The sequence below is a fragment of the Gopherus flavomarginatus genome, chromosome 3 (genome assembly GCF_025201925.1).
Source record: "Gopherus flavomarginatus isolate rGopFla2 chromosome 3, rGopFla2.mat.asm, whole genome shotgun sequence".
Lineage (NCBI taxonomy): Eukaryota > Metazoa > Chordata > Testudines > Testudinidae > Gopherus > Gopherus flavomarginatus.
This window is the reverse complement of record NC_066619.1, coordinates 86,213,524-86,230,859: the sequence shown is the minus strand read 5'-3', so window position 1 is coordinate 86,230,859 and position 17,336 is coordinate 86,213,524. Positions and strand designations below refer to the sequence as shown.

General features: G+C 41.7%; 1 protein-coding gene across 6 annotated transcripts in view; it reads left to right on the top strand.

Annotated features, from left to right (window-relative positions):
• SPIN1 (spindlin 1) overlaps positions 1–17,336 on the top strand; it is a 106,258-nt gene that overhangs the window by 53,456 nt on the left and 35,466 nt on the right. For 5 of the 6 annotated variants that reach the window (XM_050945960.1, XM_050945963.1, XM_050945961.1 and 2 more), the window contains exon 2: positions 457–687. In XM_050945960.1, coding sequence (XP_050801917.1) covers positions 636–687 — 52 coding nt within the window. In that variant the 5' untranslated portion in view covers positions 457–635. Of the gene's footprint in view, positions 1–456; positions 688–15,769; positions 15,794–17,336 lie in introns of those variants that run through there. The other variant, XM_050945964.1, reaches the window with a different exon arrangement.

Genomic DNA, 17,336 nt, shown 5'->3' with positions numbered 1-17,336 from the left:
TATGCAAATACAGTGATATGTCCTTTCTTATTCTACAGCAAGACTTTCATCCAATCAGCTACGTTTTAAGAATTAAAAATTAACACCCTGTACTACTCTGGCTGAAAACAAGCTGTTAGTTTATTGGAACCTAATCATTTTATTCCATGTTGCTTTCAGATCATTCTGATCCATGTTTTTAAATACTGGCCTAGAGAATGGCACTGTATCGTTTACAGAAATTAACTTAAGGGACAAACCTACCAGGTATTGTAGGTCCAAGTTGGTTTTGTGCCAGGTTATTCCATTGTTTTTACTGCACACAGTGCTAAAACATTAAAATAAAAAGTAAAACTTCCCTGAGCATGAAAATTAACATTTTTGCTAATATAATTTTAGTTTTTAATTTTTACATTGCTCATCTTGATCACACTTCAAATTTGAATGCTTATACTAAAATCTCATTTTGTTTTGCAGAGAAATATAATTGAAAATACCACTTCAGCTAAACTTGGGACAAGCAAATTCTCATTTGAATGGTGGATTAACAAGTAGTAATTTTATCATTCTAAGGCTAAGAGGAAATTTTAAGAGTTGGAAAGAACTGGATTTTCACCCTAGTCCAGCAGCTTTGCTGCTCACTTAAACACAGATGAATGAAGACCCCATTCGGAAAGACACCAGGTCAGCGATCCAGAGCTGATGCAGGTAGGCAATCTTTTTTCAAATTGGGTGGTGAAATACTGAATTAAATATTAAAACACAAAAGTGTCTGTAATGGTTTTATGAAGTTTTTAGTAACTTTCGGTTCTTTTGCATCTTGGTATTAAAATTGTGTGTGTTCTGCTCCTGTCAACTTCCCTGACTTTATTTTGTTGTAGTTGTTCTGACAGCAGCTTGTCAGAAATCCAGTGGAGACTTGTATGTAAAAGTATCTTGTTGTATTTTAGTTTTGCTGAAGCTTTCATATTGCACACAGACATGAAATTTTGAAAGGAAGGGGAAAATGCTTCACAACAAGATTAGTGTCTGTCAGTTTCAGAATATAAGCAGTTCATCAGTGATTCCCCACAGTGCTTGTAAAGAGACCTCTGGAACATGATATATTCATTAGGTGCTACTTAAAACTTGCTTTAAAATGTCAGCAACCTGAAGAAGCTGATCAGCCAATAATGGTAAAGGAGCATCTCTAAGCTGTTTTTGGCTTTATTTACATGAGATTTAGGAGTCATCTGAGTAGGGAAATGAATTCAGATTGAGGTAGTGTGAGAAGTTAAAGCTATTCCTGATTAACTCTATGCGAGTGCTCTTCTTCCACAATAAGAGTACCTTTTTCTAAATTAGCTTGATCCATTTCTAGAGCATCCATGCATGAAGTTAGTCAGGAATACCTCCCCCTGTAGACAAATCTTTTTTTTAAACCAGTGCAACCTTTTATTTGGACAATCCTTATCTTGGTTTGAATGTCTTACTTCAGTTGAGTTTAAATCAACTCCTGACTAAGGGCTTGTCTACATCAGAAAGTTGCAGCGCTGGTGAGGGAGTTACAGCGCTGCAACTTAGGAGGTGTACACATCTGCAGGGCACCACCAGCGCTGCAACTCCCTGTTTGCAGTGCTGGCCGTACTCCCGTTTTGTCTCGGGTGTAGAGGATCCAGCGCTGGTGATCCAGCGCTGGTAATCAAATGTAGACACTTACCAGCGCTTTTCTTGACCTCCGTGGAATAAGCAGGTATCCCAGCATACCTGAGGAAGCCTCTGGTAATCAAGCTGGTCTCCTTCCCCGGTTTGCTCTCGCGTTCCCCGAACCCCGAGCAAGCAGGTCTCCTTCCCTGCGGTTTGCTGGGTGGTTCCGGGAACGCGAGAGCAAACCGGGAAAGGAGACCAGCTTCGCCGCGGTTTGCTCTCGCGTTCCCCGAACCCCGAGCAAGCAGGTCTCCTTCCCTGCGGTTTGCTGGGTGGTTCCGGGAACGCGAGAGCAAACCGGGAAAGGAGACCAGCTTCGCCGCGGTTTGCTCTCGCGTTCCCCGAACCCCGAGCAAGCAGGTCTCCTTCCCTGCGGTTTGCAGGGTGGTTCCGGGAACGCGAGAGCAAACCGGGAAAGGAGACCAGCTTCGCCGCGGTTTGCTCTCGCGTTCCCGGAACCACCCAGCAAACCGCAGGGAAGGAGACCTGCTTGCTCGGGGTTCGGGGAACGCGAGAGCAAACCGCGGCGAAGCTGGTCTCCTTTCCCGGGTTTGCTCTCGCGTTCCCCGAACCACCCAGCAAACCGCAGGGAAGGAGACCTGCTTGTTCGGGGGTTCGGGGAACAAGAGAGCAAACCGGGAAAGGAGACCAGCTTCGCCGCGGTTTGCGCTCGCGTTCCCCGAACCTCCCTTGAAGCCGCCCAACAGCGCTGCAGTGTGGCCACATCTAACACCACTTGCAGCGCTGGTTGCTGTAAGTGTGGCCACTCTGCAGCGCTGGCCCTATACAGCTGTACTAATACAGCTTTAACAACCAGCGCTGCAAAATTTTAGATGTAGACATGGCCTAACTTAAACTATATGAAAATAAGTGTTCACGCAGCCTTATGCACCCATTTAACTAAAGCTGTTTAAAATTGCGCATATAATTAAACCAGTACAACTTTGTCTTGAAGACAAGCACTTAATCCATGCTTTGAGGGCAAGAAGAATTTAAGACAATGCAAGTGTAAACTAACAAGGTTTAAACTAAGTGCCTGGGGTCTCTCTGAATGAAAACTAACTAATTCAGCTTTCCCCTTGCACTGGGTGCTAAGGGAGGTGTCTGTAAGGACTTATGTACACATGGAGCCATACAGAAATAGCTATTGTACTTGTAGTCTGCAGTAACTTTCAAGTATAGACAAGCTGTAAGAGTCATTTCTTGTGAGTTGGGGGGGAGAATGGCTTTGGGACACAGAACTCCACATCCAGACATTTTAGGAAACTGTTGAACCACAAGCTAGAAGTTCTGTTGTTTTAATCTGTTTGATTAAAACTTCATTAAAAAAAAAAAAAGCAAAATAGTTTATCTTTGAAACAGAGAATTTGCTTGGTACAACTGTTTTGTTTTTTTGAGGTTTTTTTGTTTTGTTCTCTCTTCACACACACCCCCTCCCCCCCCCCCCCCCTGTTCTGCAGGGTCATTCTATTAAGCTTTCATTCCTGGCAGAGAAAAATCCTGTGTTCACTTTGTAAAGCACAGAACATAGCTAATGAGCTGAAGGGAGGGATAAAAGAGTATTTAGGTATGCTGTACGGCCCATGTACCATAGTAGATTTATGTGAAGCTCCTGTGATTTTAATATAAAATTGGGAAAGCTCAATTGATATGAAACTAACCACACAGCCCATATTGATGCTTCCAAATGTGTTTCCAGCTCATCATTCAGATTTGTTGAATAAATTACAAAAAATCTTTAATCTCCATGAAAGGCTGCAAGTCTCATTCAGTAACCTAATCTCTTTAATATTAGACACACAGAAGCAACGAACACAACACTAACTGCTTCTGGGTTGTGAAATATAATTGTCTTCCAGTGTGGTATGTTAAGTATTCAGTTCTGGTAGTAATACAACAATTTTTAATCTTATGTATTGCTAGTGACAACTTTTGAAAGGAACACCTGCTGTCGAAGGCATTCTTTTCAGTGAGATTTGAGGCATGTTGTGCATCTGATTTCATATATGGTTCATGTTAGCATGTCTTTACCTGTGTTATGATTGTCCAGTGAGCATCACACAGTAAAAACTAATGTTGGGGAAAAATAGTTCTGGAAAGAGTGCTTTTGCTTCACTTACATTGTTACTGATCAAATTCATAGTAATGCTACAACACTTAATTTCTCTTTTGCAATTATAAACTTTTTGGTTACTATTAAAAACAGTTTGTTTTATGACTTTGCTTTACAGGTACAGGAAAGTTACCTACAAAGTTGGGAAGGTTAGGAATAAACAGATGAATCAGTTTCTTAAAGAGCTGATCTAAGACTCTGTGTTCAACTATAATAAAGTAAATTTCAGATATGGCAAACTATAAATTCTTTTTTTGAATTAGTACTTACAAAATAGTGTTTTGCATCTCCTACTGTCATTCAATATTTTAAAATTTTTTTTGTAACTAGAAATCACAGTTTGGTGATTGATTGTTTTATCAGTTCATAATTATCTGATTAAACTTTGTTCATTGGCTGAGATTTGAGAATTGCTCCCCCTTTTCTTTCAGAAATCTTCACATCTAAGGGACAAGTGAGTGAAAGTTTTCAAATGTCAGTCTATGAATTAAAACTAAAAATTATGGAAGGCTTGGGTGGCCAACGAGCAGGAATCAAACAAAGCCTGTGTCTAAAACATTCATGTCATATAAGTGCAAGAGAAGAGGTAAAATACATTGATGAAGATTTAAGAGGAGAATGGATAGGCCTGAATCAAAATGATTATAAACAAAGTTTCTTCAAGTGGTGGCTTCTGTGTCTGTTCCACTGGAGTTGAGCATGTACTCCATGTGCCTGGGACTAGAAGTTTTTCTGCACCTGCACCCTTCCCTTTGTGCTCCCAGCTGAGGGAATATGGGGCAGTGCAGACCAATCACTTCTATAGTTCCTTTCTACCATCTGTGGTCTGAGATAAAACTTCTCTAGTGTCTACAGCTTTAGCTAGCATTTTTTTGTTTTATTACTTGTCAATTGTTCTCCTTTTCTACCTAATTATTAGTTTTAGTATTAGTTTAGGAAAACTTCGGGGGTTTCCTCCCAGCCCCAGCCATCTACCAGTATTTGGTGTCTATCATGCCCAGGGCCCCAGGTTTGAAGCACTGTGGTCTGTCTCCAGGCCTTCCCAATCAGTGAAGGTCTTGACACCCATCTGTAGTGCCTCAGGGAAGCACATATCCCCTGAAGTGCCGTATCTGCTAGAGTTTCTCTTGCTGAACTCCTCAATCACGTGAGTTCAGACTTCATACTTTCCTGATGGATTGTTTGATGAGACCAGAGTCTGACTTTGGTACATCAGTCAGAGGCACCAGGAATCAGCCTTTAGTATACAGCTGTCTCAGGACAGGTCTTCACTACCCGCCTATCCAGCGGGTAGTGATTGATCTATCGCGGATCGATTTATCACGTCTCATCTAGACGCGATAAATCAATCCCCGAGTGCGCTCCCCATCAACTCCGGAACTCCAGCTCATAAGAGGTGGAAGCAGAGTCGACGGGGGAGCAGCAGCGGTCGACTTGCCACCGTCCTAACAGCAAGGTAAGTCGAGATAAGATACGCCAACTTCAGCTACACTGTTTGCGTAGCTGAAGTTGCGTATCTTAGGTCGGCCCGTCTCCTAGTGTAGACCAGGGCTCAGGCTCTGAGACTGTTGTAATCAGAATTAAGGACCAGCAGAAAACAGGGAAGACACAAAGAGGGTAAGAATGAGCACCCTCATAAGGACAAATGTAAGCAATCTCTTCTGTGTTCTCCATCTAAGAAAAGGACTTCTCTGGTCCATTCATATGTTGGGTGAGCTTCCATGCCCTAGTACAGGTTTATCAGGAGCTCAAAGAGAATCTGGTACCTGTCCCTTGGCACAGAAAGCCAAAAGTGATCTGAGACCACCACCTACTGAAGTAGTGACTTTGGGTCTATCTTGAGTACTGAAAAGGAAAAGGAGCAATTGTATGCATCAGACACCACTATAGAGAGTTGCCTGGAGAAGAGATTGCCAATACCAAGAACCAGTCTGCCCAGATTGGCACTGCTGAAAGACTGAAGCTTCATTAACTAACCAGCAACAGGTACCAGATGGACTATTGAGGCGGGCCTAATCTATGCAGACCTGGAATCATCAGTGCTGTTGGACCAGACCTGTCAAGAGAGGTTCTGACAATACTGTTGGTTCGGCAATCACTGATACCGTCAGTCACCTGAAGAAGAGTAAGACCACTATCTGTACCAGCAGCTCTGCCCATTGATACAGAGAGAATGCTCAGACAGGAAGTAGACTTCTTGCTTCAACTGGGAGCTGTAGAGCACCTCAGCACAGAGGAAAACTATTCTACTTGAGATATTTCCTCATCCTCAAAAAGAAAGGAGACCAGAGGCCTGCACTATGTCTGAATGTCTTTGTCCACCGCCTGAGGTTCATAATGATCACAGTGTCCTCCCTAATGTTCTTGCTAGACAAAGGAGATTGGTTGATTTATATCTCTCAATCTGAAGAATGCTTATTTCAACATAAATCTCCACCATGCACATAAGAGACTAAGATTTACCATCAGCCTAAACCATTACCAATACAGAATCATTGCCTTTGGCCTCTCCCCAGTGCCAATAGTGTTAACAAAGGTGTTATCAATAGTTATGGTACAGCTGCATCATCAGGACACGTCAGTGTTCTACCTATGTGGCTGGCTCCTGAAAGGGGAGTCATGCCAGAAAGTTCTGCTAGCAACTCTATTCTTAGTTAACCTCCGACAGTCATTAGAACTTCAGAAAAGTCTACTTTACCCCCACATAGACTATGGACGTTTTTGAAGTGACTATGGATTTGGTCGTGGCCAGGACATGCTTACCTAACAACAGGTTACGGGTAATGGCAGGACTCGTAACGAGTTCCAGGTGAACCCCCAGCCACTAGTGAGGTCCAGTCTTTCCCTCCAAGACCATGTAGCCTTATACATACATAAGTACATGTGATACCATTCAAGATTTCATCTTCAGTGTCTGCAAGCTTGGTTATAGAAAGTCTGTCCCTGACAGACACAGCCTGGACAAATTGAGTCTCTACCCCACAAGGTCTAGCCTCACTCACCTGGTAAGAAAACATGGAGATGGTGTCTGAATTTCATTCATCTCTTCCCTCACCCACACAAGAAAAAGTTAGGTGCCTCCTCATTAGGTTGGGGAACTGATCAAGACACTTGGCATGTAGCACAGGGTACTTGGACCCCGCACGAGGCCAAGTTGCAGATAAACCTTTTAGAACGACATACTGTACACAAGAATTGCAAAAGATTCCTGCTGTTCATCGAAAGCCTGCATTTCCAAGTCATGCCAGAAAGCATGATAATCTGTTACATCAACAAGCGGGGAGGTAGATGCAATTTGCCTATTTTCATAGAGGCCATCAATCTTGAACTTGTGCGTCCCACCAGCACATCATTCTCCCAGTTGTGCATCTACCGGGGACGGGGAGGGGGCAGAAAACTGTGGCAAGTAGCTTTAGCAGACTCTCTTCCAGAGACACAGGATGCATTTCTAGTCGGCTGGTCAGAACTGCTAATGTATGCATTTCCGCCCATCCCACTCTTAGCACAAGTCCTGAGGAAGGTCAGGCAGGACAAAGCAACAGTGATGCTTGTGGCTCTTGCATGTCAGAGACAGTTCACCAGCATTCTCCAGATGGCTGCACATCCATGCATCCACATTAAACTACTACCAGATTTCTTGACCCAGGACACATGCATGGTATTCCATTGGAATTCAGCACCTGTCCATAGAACTGCTTGGTATGTAAATGGATAGCTAACTTAGAGATTGTGTTCTGCTGCTATACAGTCCATCATGATCAACAGCTGGGAAGACTCTAGAAGAAAGTGGTACACAGCAAAATGGAAGAAATTTTCACCATTGCTGCCACCATTGTCAGCTATCACTGTAAGTTTGCGAGATGCCAATTGCTGAACTATCTCCTTTCTCTGAAAATGTTGGGATTGTCATTCTGCTCCTTACAAGTACACTTGGCAGCTATTAGTGCTCTTGCGTGCGCGCTCTCTCTCTCTCTCTCACCCCCACACCTCCAGTGGACAACTATTCCATCTTTTCCTATCCAGTCATAGTGTGGTTCTTGAAAAGCCTTGTCAGTGCCTTTCCACTGGTGCTTAAAGCCACTGCAATATGGGACCTCAATCTAGTCCTGTCTACATCAGCAAAACGCCCATTGGAGCCCTTAGCTTCATGTTCCTTCAGTCGTCTGTCTGTGGAAGTTGCCTTTCTTGTTGCAAACACTTCAACCCGGAGAGCTGGGAGCCCTTATGTTATCCCTATGGAAGTCTCTCTCTCCCTGTCTCTCCCCCGTTTCCTTAAGGGTACATTCTAAGTTGAAGGTGATTTCAGAATTCCGTCTAAAGTAGGTCATCCATTTAATCTGTTCTCTGTTCTGAAGCCACATCCTAACAGAAAGGACATGAAGTTCATTCTTTGGATGTCCAAGCCTTGGTTTTCTACTGTCGTGGAAATGACCACCACCGTGTTGAGTTGATCAGACAGCCTGAGGCTCTTTTTTATTGATTAATCAGAGATACATGTGTACACACGGAGAGACGACAAATCCCCTAGCTGCCTTACAGCAGTGATACCTATGCTTATAAAGCTTAAAACCGCAAATTATCATATGAGCTTATACATCCGTCATTACCTTATTTGGCTAATACATGACATCTTCTGAAAACAATTGCTATTAATATTTCTGTATATCATAAGTGAGCTAAAAATTGCAAGCCTGTTCTTTTCTACTTCCTCATGGAAAGTTCTCGTAATTGTCAGGACATTGACACCTCGGTTTTCCCTTACTTGCAGTTAAGCTGTTACGCGTCGCTAAGCTTTTTGAGGAACTTGTGTCCAAAAATACATATTGTTTTTACCTTTGGCCAAATTATCGTGAGTTATATTTTATGCTTACACGAGCAACTTAATGAACTAGAAGCTGTTAGTATATTCCGGCAGTGATTTACTGTTTATTTAAGGGACTTTATGTCAGTTCTAACCCCTTTTAGCAGCATTATTCATGGTTTGTGTATAATAAAATCGGAGAGTTAGCCTCAGGTGTGTTAGTAATAATTATTCATGATTATCTTCTTACTTTCTATATGTTAGTATGATTGAGGCCTATGGCCTTGATTTAATTATTAGCTTAATCAAGACCTGGCTCCGGGGCCTGGGGTTTATTTTCTTTATCACTACATAAGAAGTACAATTCCCTTCAGAAAATTCCCTTAACTATTTGACTCCTAGGGCTCTTCTTTTATATGTTGGGTGATCTTCTCAGAGACTTTTCTAAATGGATTTTGAGCTGCCCCCTGCTTTTGCAATGAGTTGATAGTGACCTCTGCCTAACAGGGTGTGAGGCCAAACTCAGTTAGGGCCCAGGCAGACTCTGTAGCTTCACTGTGAGAGGTCTCTCTTCTCAAGATATGTAAGGCAGCAACATGAGGCATTATGCGTACCTTTTGAGACATTACACCCCAGGTGCAGCCTTCAACAGCAGACACTGCTTTCAGCAGAGCAGTCATTCAGTCAGTGGTACAGCAGGGGTTCCTCACATCCTCCACCTGAATGAATACTGTTTTTGAGTCACCTTGAGTGAACACACGCAGAGACCACCATGCAAAGAAAGTAAGGATTACTTACCTTGTATAATAACAGATTTTTCCACATGCGTAGTCCCTATATGTATTCCATAACACACCCTCTGCTTCAGATTCTTACCCTAAGCTGTTCACAGAAGAGAAGGAACTGAAAAGGCAGGCGGTGTCTGCACTGTCCCTTATATGCTTGACTGGGAGCATGAGGAGTAGGGCGCAGACACAGACCAACAGACACTTCTAGTGAAAAATCGTCCAGTCTTAAGTGAATGGAGCGTATGTGCACCATGAATGGAATACAGATGGAAGCTGTACATCTCAAAAAAACTCCAGTTACGTTTCAAGATAAGTAGCCATCCTTCACTATCAAGCTAATCATTTATGGGGGAAGGAAAACCCTACACTTTCAATTTCAGGAGTCACACTAGGAACTAATGGAACACAAGTTCCTGGTATTATTCTGTGGCAAGAGGCTAACAAAACTGTTGGACCCTGGGGGAATTATGAGGCATCAGTAGTAATGCCAGTGTTAAGTTTTGGACTCAAAGCAGGGATGAAAACTCTGTTATGTGGTAAAAATACAGCATACCTTCCCCAGAATTACAGCATTTACTGAATGCTAAGTGAATTTTCTAAATATTTACAAGTAAATCTGTTTCTTTAGCATTAAAATGAAGTTTAAAAATGAATCCTTAAGAAATGTAACACCCAATATTTTTTGTCTCCCCTGATTTCATTAACAGAATAACTCTTGTCAAACTTCCTGTAAAGTGAAAATTCACTAAAATCTTGTGCATATGCTACATTTGAATAACTTATTTTAGGATTACTGGTAGTGTTTGTTCTCGAGAATAATAGGTAAAGTTTTCCCTTCAGCATAGGCTGAAGATTACAGTGGTCTACTACAGAGAATTCCACAACTTCCACTGCCCTCACCTGGTAGCCACTCTGCGAAAGATCTCTTTGTGTGTCACAGCATGGAAAGCAACCATCTTCCCTGACTTGTGACTTCAAGTATCAGAGGGGTAGCCATGTTAGTCTGGATCTGTAAAAGCAGCAGAGAGTCCTGTGGCACCTTATAGACTAACAGATGTATTGGAGTATGAGCATCCGACGAAGTGGGTATTCACCAACGAAAGCTCATGCTCTAATACATCTGTTAGTCTATAAGGTGCCACAGGACACTCTGCTGCTTGTGGCTTCAGTCTCACTGAGAATATTGGAAATGGTGACCATTTTCAAAGAAAGCTGTTCTTTTTGACAGATAAAATTTCCATTAGAATTTTTTAAAAAAAAATAATAAATATATTTTCAAAAGTTATTTTGTGACACTACCTCTACTCAATAGGTAGGCCAAGAAGGAGGGGGAAATTACAGAAGGGGGATATATACCATGCACACGAGGGGGATATATACCAAGCACACGAGGGGTTGCAGGAAGGACGGGGAAGTTTGTGTGTGTTGTAAAAGGCAGAGGTAATTTGGAAGATGGGGGGAACGGAGTGTGCACTCAGGTGTCTTGTGGTGCAGTGCCAAAACAAAGCAGCTGTAAACCCACTTTAACTGACCTGTATGCTCTGGCTGCTTTGTGCTATTCCAGAATAGGACAAGACAGCCATTTTAAAAACTTTTTTAAGAAAAAGTATGTACTTCATAAGTTTAAATCATTAGAAATGTCACATGGTAGCATTTTCTTTTGATTTCTTTAGTTTCAAATATAATTGTTTAGAAAATGGTGCGTTATGCATTTCTTGTTTACTACAGTCCTATTTATTTACTCATGATTTGCATCAAGTTACGTTTGAAGGAAAATTCAGTTCAATTAAAATGCATGTGTACATATGTAAGGATAGTTATGAAAAAAGTTTATCCAAAACATTTATTTAATGAAGGATAAAATTTATTTATCTGTAGTTACTAAATTAAGCTGATCCTATAACTAGATCTTGTTCTCTCACCTCATTTTTATTCATATTGGAAGAAGAACACCAGCTACTGTGATCAAGTTCTGGTGTTCATGCTTTGAAACGGTGATTAAAAAATTAGCACGGGTTCAGAGAAGCTATAAAAAGTAACTGAGGTCTGGAAACAATCCTTATGATGAGACTTCAGCTAAATAAGGTGAGTTGAATGTGACCTTTAAGTAGGGTGACCAGATGTCCCATTTTTAAAGGGACAGTCCCATTTTTTGGGACTTATATAGCCGCCTGTTACACCCCACTCCCTGTCCTGTTTTTTTCACAGTTGCCCTCTGGTCACCTTACCTATAAGGGGTCCTTTAATTTAGCAGACCAGGGCATAATAAGATGAAATAGTTGAATGGGAAATAAGACTCACATGAAAGTGGGGGCAATTAATCATTGGAACAACTTTCCAAGAAAAGGGTAAATTTGTCATTTAAAAACATAAGAGCAACCATACTGGGTCAGACCAGTGGTCCATCTAGCCCAGCATCCTGTCTTCTGACAGTGGTCAATGCCAGACATATCAGAGGAAACGCACAGAACAGGTAATCATCAAGTGATCCATCCATACCCTGTTGCCCATTCCCAGGTTTTGGCAAACAGAGGCTAAAGACACTTCAGAGCATGGTTTTGCATTTGAAGTCCTGAAATTATGGTTGGAAATCTCTCTGAGAGGCACTCTATTTCAGCTGCAAGTTAAGTTTTGGTAATTTGTTTACATGGTAGATAAGAATTGCCTCCACTGCAGAAATTGAATGGATGACGTTCTATGGCCTGTGCTGTGCAGAAGATAAGATTAGGTGATTATATAGTGATCCTTTTGACCTTAAAATTTATAATGTTGTCATGTATTTTCTTAAAATTAGTGCAGCAAACATATTGGGAGAAGATTATACCCTGCTTGCTTAATCTGATGCTGAGAGTTCATCATCAATAAATTAGGTAATTGTTGAATTTTGAGGATAGTCACTAAAATTGGCTTTAACTGTAATCATCTACTGGCTGAAGCCATTTTGATTAAAAAAAAACAAGTGACCTGACTTGTGACCCTGACAGTTTAGAAAACAATGTATGAGACTATAAATCAGTTTCCAGCCAGCCATATTAGCTTATTAGAACAATTTGTATACTAGTGCTCACATATGGTCCTTTTGTCATTTTTAGCAGAGAATTGTCTGTTGGGCTTTTGTGGTTGCCAGATCATACAGGTGGTTCTTTCTGTATAATTTCTTCTCTTTTCCTGAGGTATTCTTTTCCCACCAACTGCCCTCCCCTCCCCCTCCATTTCTTTCTGTCTTTCTTTCTGTCACTGCGTGTCACTTCCCAGCAGCTACAGGATTGACAGATAGTTATATCCTGGAAAGTTTGACATTTTTCTTGGAGGATTAGACATTATCTTACCTTTTACAGTGATCATCTGCCAGTGAATATCTGTCAGGCTGATGTATTCCTCCTCCTCTTCTTTTTGTCCTTCATTTCTCCTAGATTTGGAAATATTTTCTAAACTGATAAGTTCCTGAGAGACTTTCTAGAGTCATTGTTAGAATTGCAAAAAAAACATTGCATAAGGGCTGCTGCCAACCTGCATGTGAGCCTGGCTAAACCCAGCAGTTACATACCTGTCATACATTCAGACAACTCTAATACTCTTAGTCATCCAGAAATGTAACATCACTGCTTCAAAATCAAAGTATTTTTGTCTCAGATAATAAATCTAATTTCCCTCCCCCCAGTTGGCTATAGCAGAATGCCTGTTTTTTGACACAATAATAGTTGTCAGCAGCAGTCTAAGAAATGGCAGTTAACTTTCAGTGAAGGTTAACTGCCACCGGTATAGACAAAGGGCATTCCCTTTTCAGGCAGGCAGGAAGAGATAGTAAGTCCGGACACAGAAGCATTCACCTATTCTTTCAAATAACTTTTGGGTATATAAAGTGAAATGCTTTAAAGGACCTAGTTTTCAGAAAGTACTGAGTACCCTCCTCCTGAGAGTCTGGCACCTTAGGGATTTAAGAATTGGGACACGTAAAATCAGTGGTCACTTCAAAAATTTAGATCTTCCTGTTTGGTTCTACTCTTTCTCCCATTAGGCTCAACATTTTATTCTCTACTTTGTAGAGTATTAATTAATGGAGTCTCAGACTGATTTGCAGTCTCAGCTTGCCTTTGCTATATCAGAATGGAAGAAAAGACTTCAGTAAAGAAGTCTGAAGAGGTAAACTAATTGCAACACCGCTTTTTCAGCCTCCATAATCTTCCCAATTTGTCCCCTTCACCCTGGGCTTTCCCTGTTGCAGCATTGTGTATGTATGCTCTTCCCTGTTGGTCACCGATGGAAATAGTGCCTAACAGTGCGTTTTACAACATGAATCATGGAACCTCACAAGACCCTGACACTATAGTGTCATGGGAAAAAGGAGGGAATGCTAAAGAATTCACTGTAACTTTTCCTATCCTGGTACTCTGTTCTCCAGAGTGGAAGCTCTCAATCCAAGGAGTAGTTCTTGGATCACAAAGCTTTTCTTCTCAGGTACCCTTATAGGTACCCTTTGCACTGTAACAGTTTCTCCTGCTCCTTCATTTATCTCCAAGGACTTGTTTGCTGAATCTTCTGGCAAATGGGTAATTCCTTAATCTCCTCCTCCCTAGTAGCTGGATGTCATAAAGAGAGGAGGAGATTCCTCTTCTCTCCTCCGCCCCCCGGAAGAGCTTCTACTGACAATTAGGCTTATTTAATTGTGCACACAACTGTAGTTCATTTAAATTTCTGCAGTGAGCAAACAGGATGCAAGGTTTCCTGCAATGAGGATGTCAGGCAAATTTTTCCTTGTTTGGTCAACCATAATAAAAATGGAGGAAGCTTGTAGCAGAAGCACTAATATTGCCAGTGCAACACCATCTTTCCTTGGTACCAGAAATAGTCTTTTCGGACCAACCCATGAAACAAGGAGACAATGGAGGAATTGAAAAGAGTTTAGCCCAGCAGTAGCTTGGCTCTGCTGAAAGCACAGTAGGTGCCAGCTGGAGGGCAACAAGGAGCCAGACAGCCACGGCAGACCTGGACACCAAAATTCACACATCCATTTCTGGGGAGGACTGGGTCTGTGAAACAGATCTGGGTATTGCTTCAGCAGTTCAGTGAGGCTCTCAAAGAGTGGCAGGTGGTGTAGTTGGAACTACAGCAGGCTAAAAGAACAGCAGCAGTACATGTTATGGACCCTGCAGGAAAGAAGCAATAGCAGATACTGGGTGGATAAGAGGGATCCAGTGGGCTGGAAGACTGAGACGTGGCCAAGAAGATGTTATGATTGTGGACAGATGGGATATTTTAAGAACAGCTTGCCCTTGCATGAACTGTGGGGGAGACCCAGAGAAACCAGGGCAGAGACTGCAAAAGATTACCAGGCAGAGAGGTCTGAGAGAGAACACCTAGACCAACCAGGGCAGAGACTTATAGCTCTCTAGGCAGAGATGCCTTGGAGAAAAGACCCTGACAAAGCAGGGCAAAGAGACTGCAAAAGCTCTCAATGTCAACAGGTCTGAGGTGGGAAATCCTGTCTAATCAGGACAAGGGACTGTTAAACACTGTCCAGACAGAACAGCCTAGGAAAGAAGACCCTGAGAAATCCAGGCAGAGATTGCAAATAGCTCTCCACATAGACAGGCCTGGGCGAGGAGACCCTGAGCAAGGAGGGCAATAATTGCATAGGATGGGACGTTAACCTTCAGATAGGCCCACAACCCTAAATCCATTTTTTGGGATTGGGTGTGAGGGGAGATATGTGATGGGGTGTACCAGGTCCTTTGAGATCCCCTGCTGGAGGCATTGCATTCCTACCCCACCCCACCCCACCCCAGGAATGAGCAGTTAAAACTGATCCCCCAGCCTCCCTAGAAAAGCTGCATTGGTTGCTTTTATCAGAGCACAGCAGGCTCAGATAAAAGTTGTTGCAGGGCCTGATCAGGTCAGTTCATGGGTGTGACCAGAGGGGCAAGGAATGACCAAAGGTGTTTAATAAGCCGCGTTTACTGGACCTGGGAAAGAGGGCATGAAAATGGAAACCCTAACGTAACCAATGAAATGAATAGGACCACATGTGGGGGGAAGAGCCCAGGGAATAACAGCAGCAAACACAGAGCGGTACATGGCTGCTGTTTATAGTCCCTGGGTTGGGACTCGGAGTAGTGGGCGGCCTGAGTTCCTCCACCCACCACTGGGAAAGTGACCTATGCCCCGAGAAGGGGACAAGGTTCTTTAGGAGCTCAAGTGAAAGGTGAGATTTAAAAGGCCAAGAGAGGGTTGAAGACCTTAGTGAGGGCAGGTAGCTTGTTGGACTTTTGCTACCGCTGGGAGAGGTTTGCTTTTTGATTGTGTGACTTGGCTGGAGGGCTGAGCCACTGCAGATCTACCAAGCAGGTACGTACCAACCTACAGGAGGCGCCAGGACCAGAAAAGATTGCAGTATGAAACCCAGCTGACAGGAGGAACTCATGAGAGGTTAGTGTCCCATGTCACAGTATGGTTTTATTAACTTGGCTGAATGTTCATTTTGTGAAACTATGCTGAATATATAATAAATAGCTGGGATTTTTTTTCTAACCTTTCCAGTTGCAAAGTACATTGTGAAAGCTTATGTAGGTAGCTGGAGAATGCTAATCCTGAAAGCGGTATCTCAAGTGAAACAGTAGTATGCTGTTTTGTGTAATTATCAAAGTAGTACAGAAACTGCAGCAAGTGATGTGAATCTAAACCTTTTCACATTTAATGGAAATGGCATTCATGCATAGTAAAATCTGACAGCTCCCTTGTGATAAATTCATTAATGTTGGCTGCTTTAATGCCAATTATTGCCTGAGACCAAAGTTATACCAAAAAAAAATATATTCTGATCTTTCCACTTATTAAATATATGGTGAAATATTGATATTGAAATTTCCATCAAAGTGTTTTTTTAATAATGAATTAGCCAGTCACTGTTCATCCTCTAAATTCTGTTTAGATCACAAATCAAAAGTAGCGTCAGTGACAGTCATGTAAATTGTTCACTCTGCAAAGCTGCTGCCCTACTTAGTGTGTTTGGAAGTCTCTCTGCCGAAGAGAGGATTAGGAATTAAGTGTTAATTTGAGATTGGGAATGGTGTGAGGAAGCTTGTATAGGATCTGACTGCACTACACTTGGCTTGTTAGGTTTTCTGTACATTCTACTAGAAATCAATCTAATATAGTTTTCCAAAGGTGCCTAAAGAAACAAAACTGAACAGTGTCAGCTTCCAGGAAAACTGCCTTGATCAAAACCTTTACTCATAAACATCAAGTACTATTAAATCCCTTGCTCTCCAAAAGCCAACCAATTTTCAGTAATATTTAAAATGATATTTGCAAGGAAACAAAAAGGCTGTAGTTCCATTTTTAAGATGTTTTTCAATAAAATGCTTCAAGCATTATGAGCTTTTCTCAGGCTCACTAAATCATATGTTATACAAACGTATGCAAATAGGTTTGTATCTAAAATAATCCAAAAGTAGCTAGAGAAATAGTTTTTGATCAATATTGATAGAAATTATTTCTTCTGTGCAATTTGTTTGACACTCTGGCAGTACAAGATATTTGGGTCTTCCTTAAGTGATGATCCGTGCAATAGGAATAAGATCCTGTTAAATTATTTCATAATTTTTTTATTCATAAGTACTTTTAAAGGGCAAATTTGCATAAAGCAATAAAATATACCTCAAAATATCACCAGAGCAATTTAAAAGTATTTTAAATAAATTTGTCCTGGAATGTGTGCTACAAAGAGAAGATTATTATTCACACGCTTATTGTGAGCTTGCCACAGTGAATTGGGCAAAATTGAAGGACCAATGTTTGATGTAATTGGAGGACTGTTGGATATTGTTGTTTCACTCATAGAGCTATCATTCTGCTTAGGGACAAATTACCTTCTAAACATTAAATATTACTCCAGTGAGGGGGAAAATTCAACAGTTGTATCTACTCTTGATTTTATTGGTCACTTATCCTATTCGTGGAGTACCTGCCT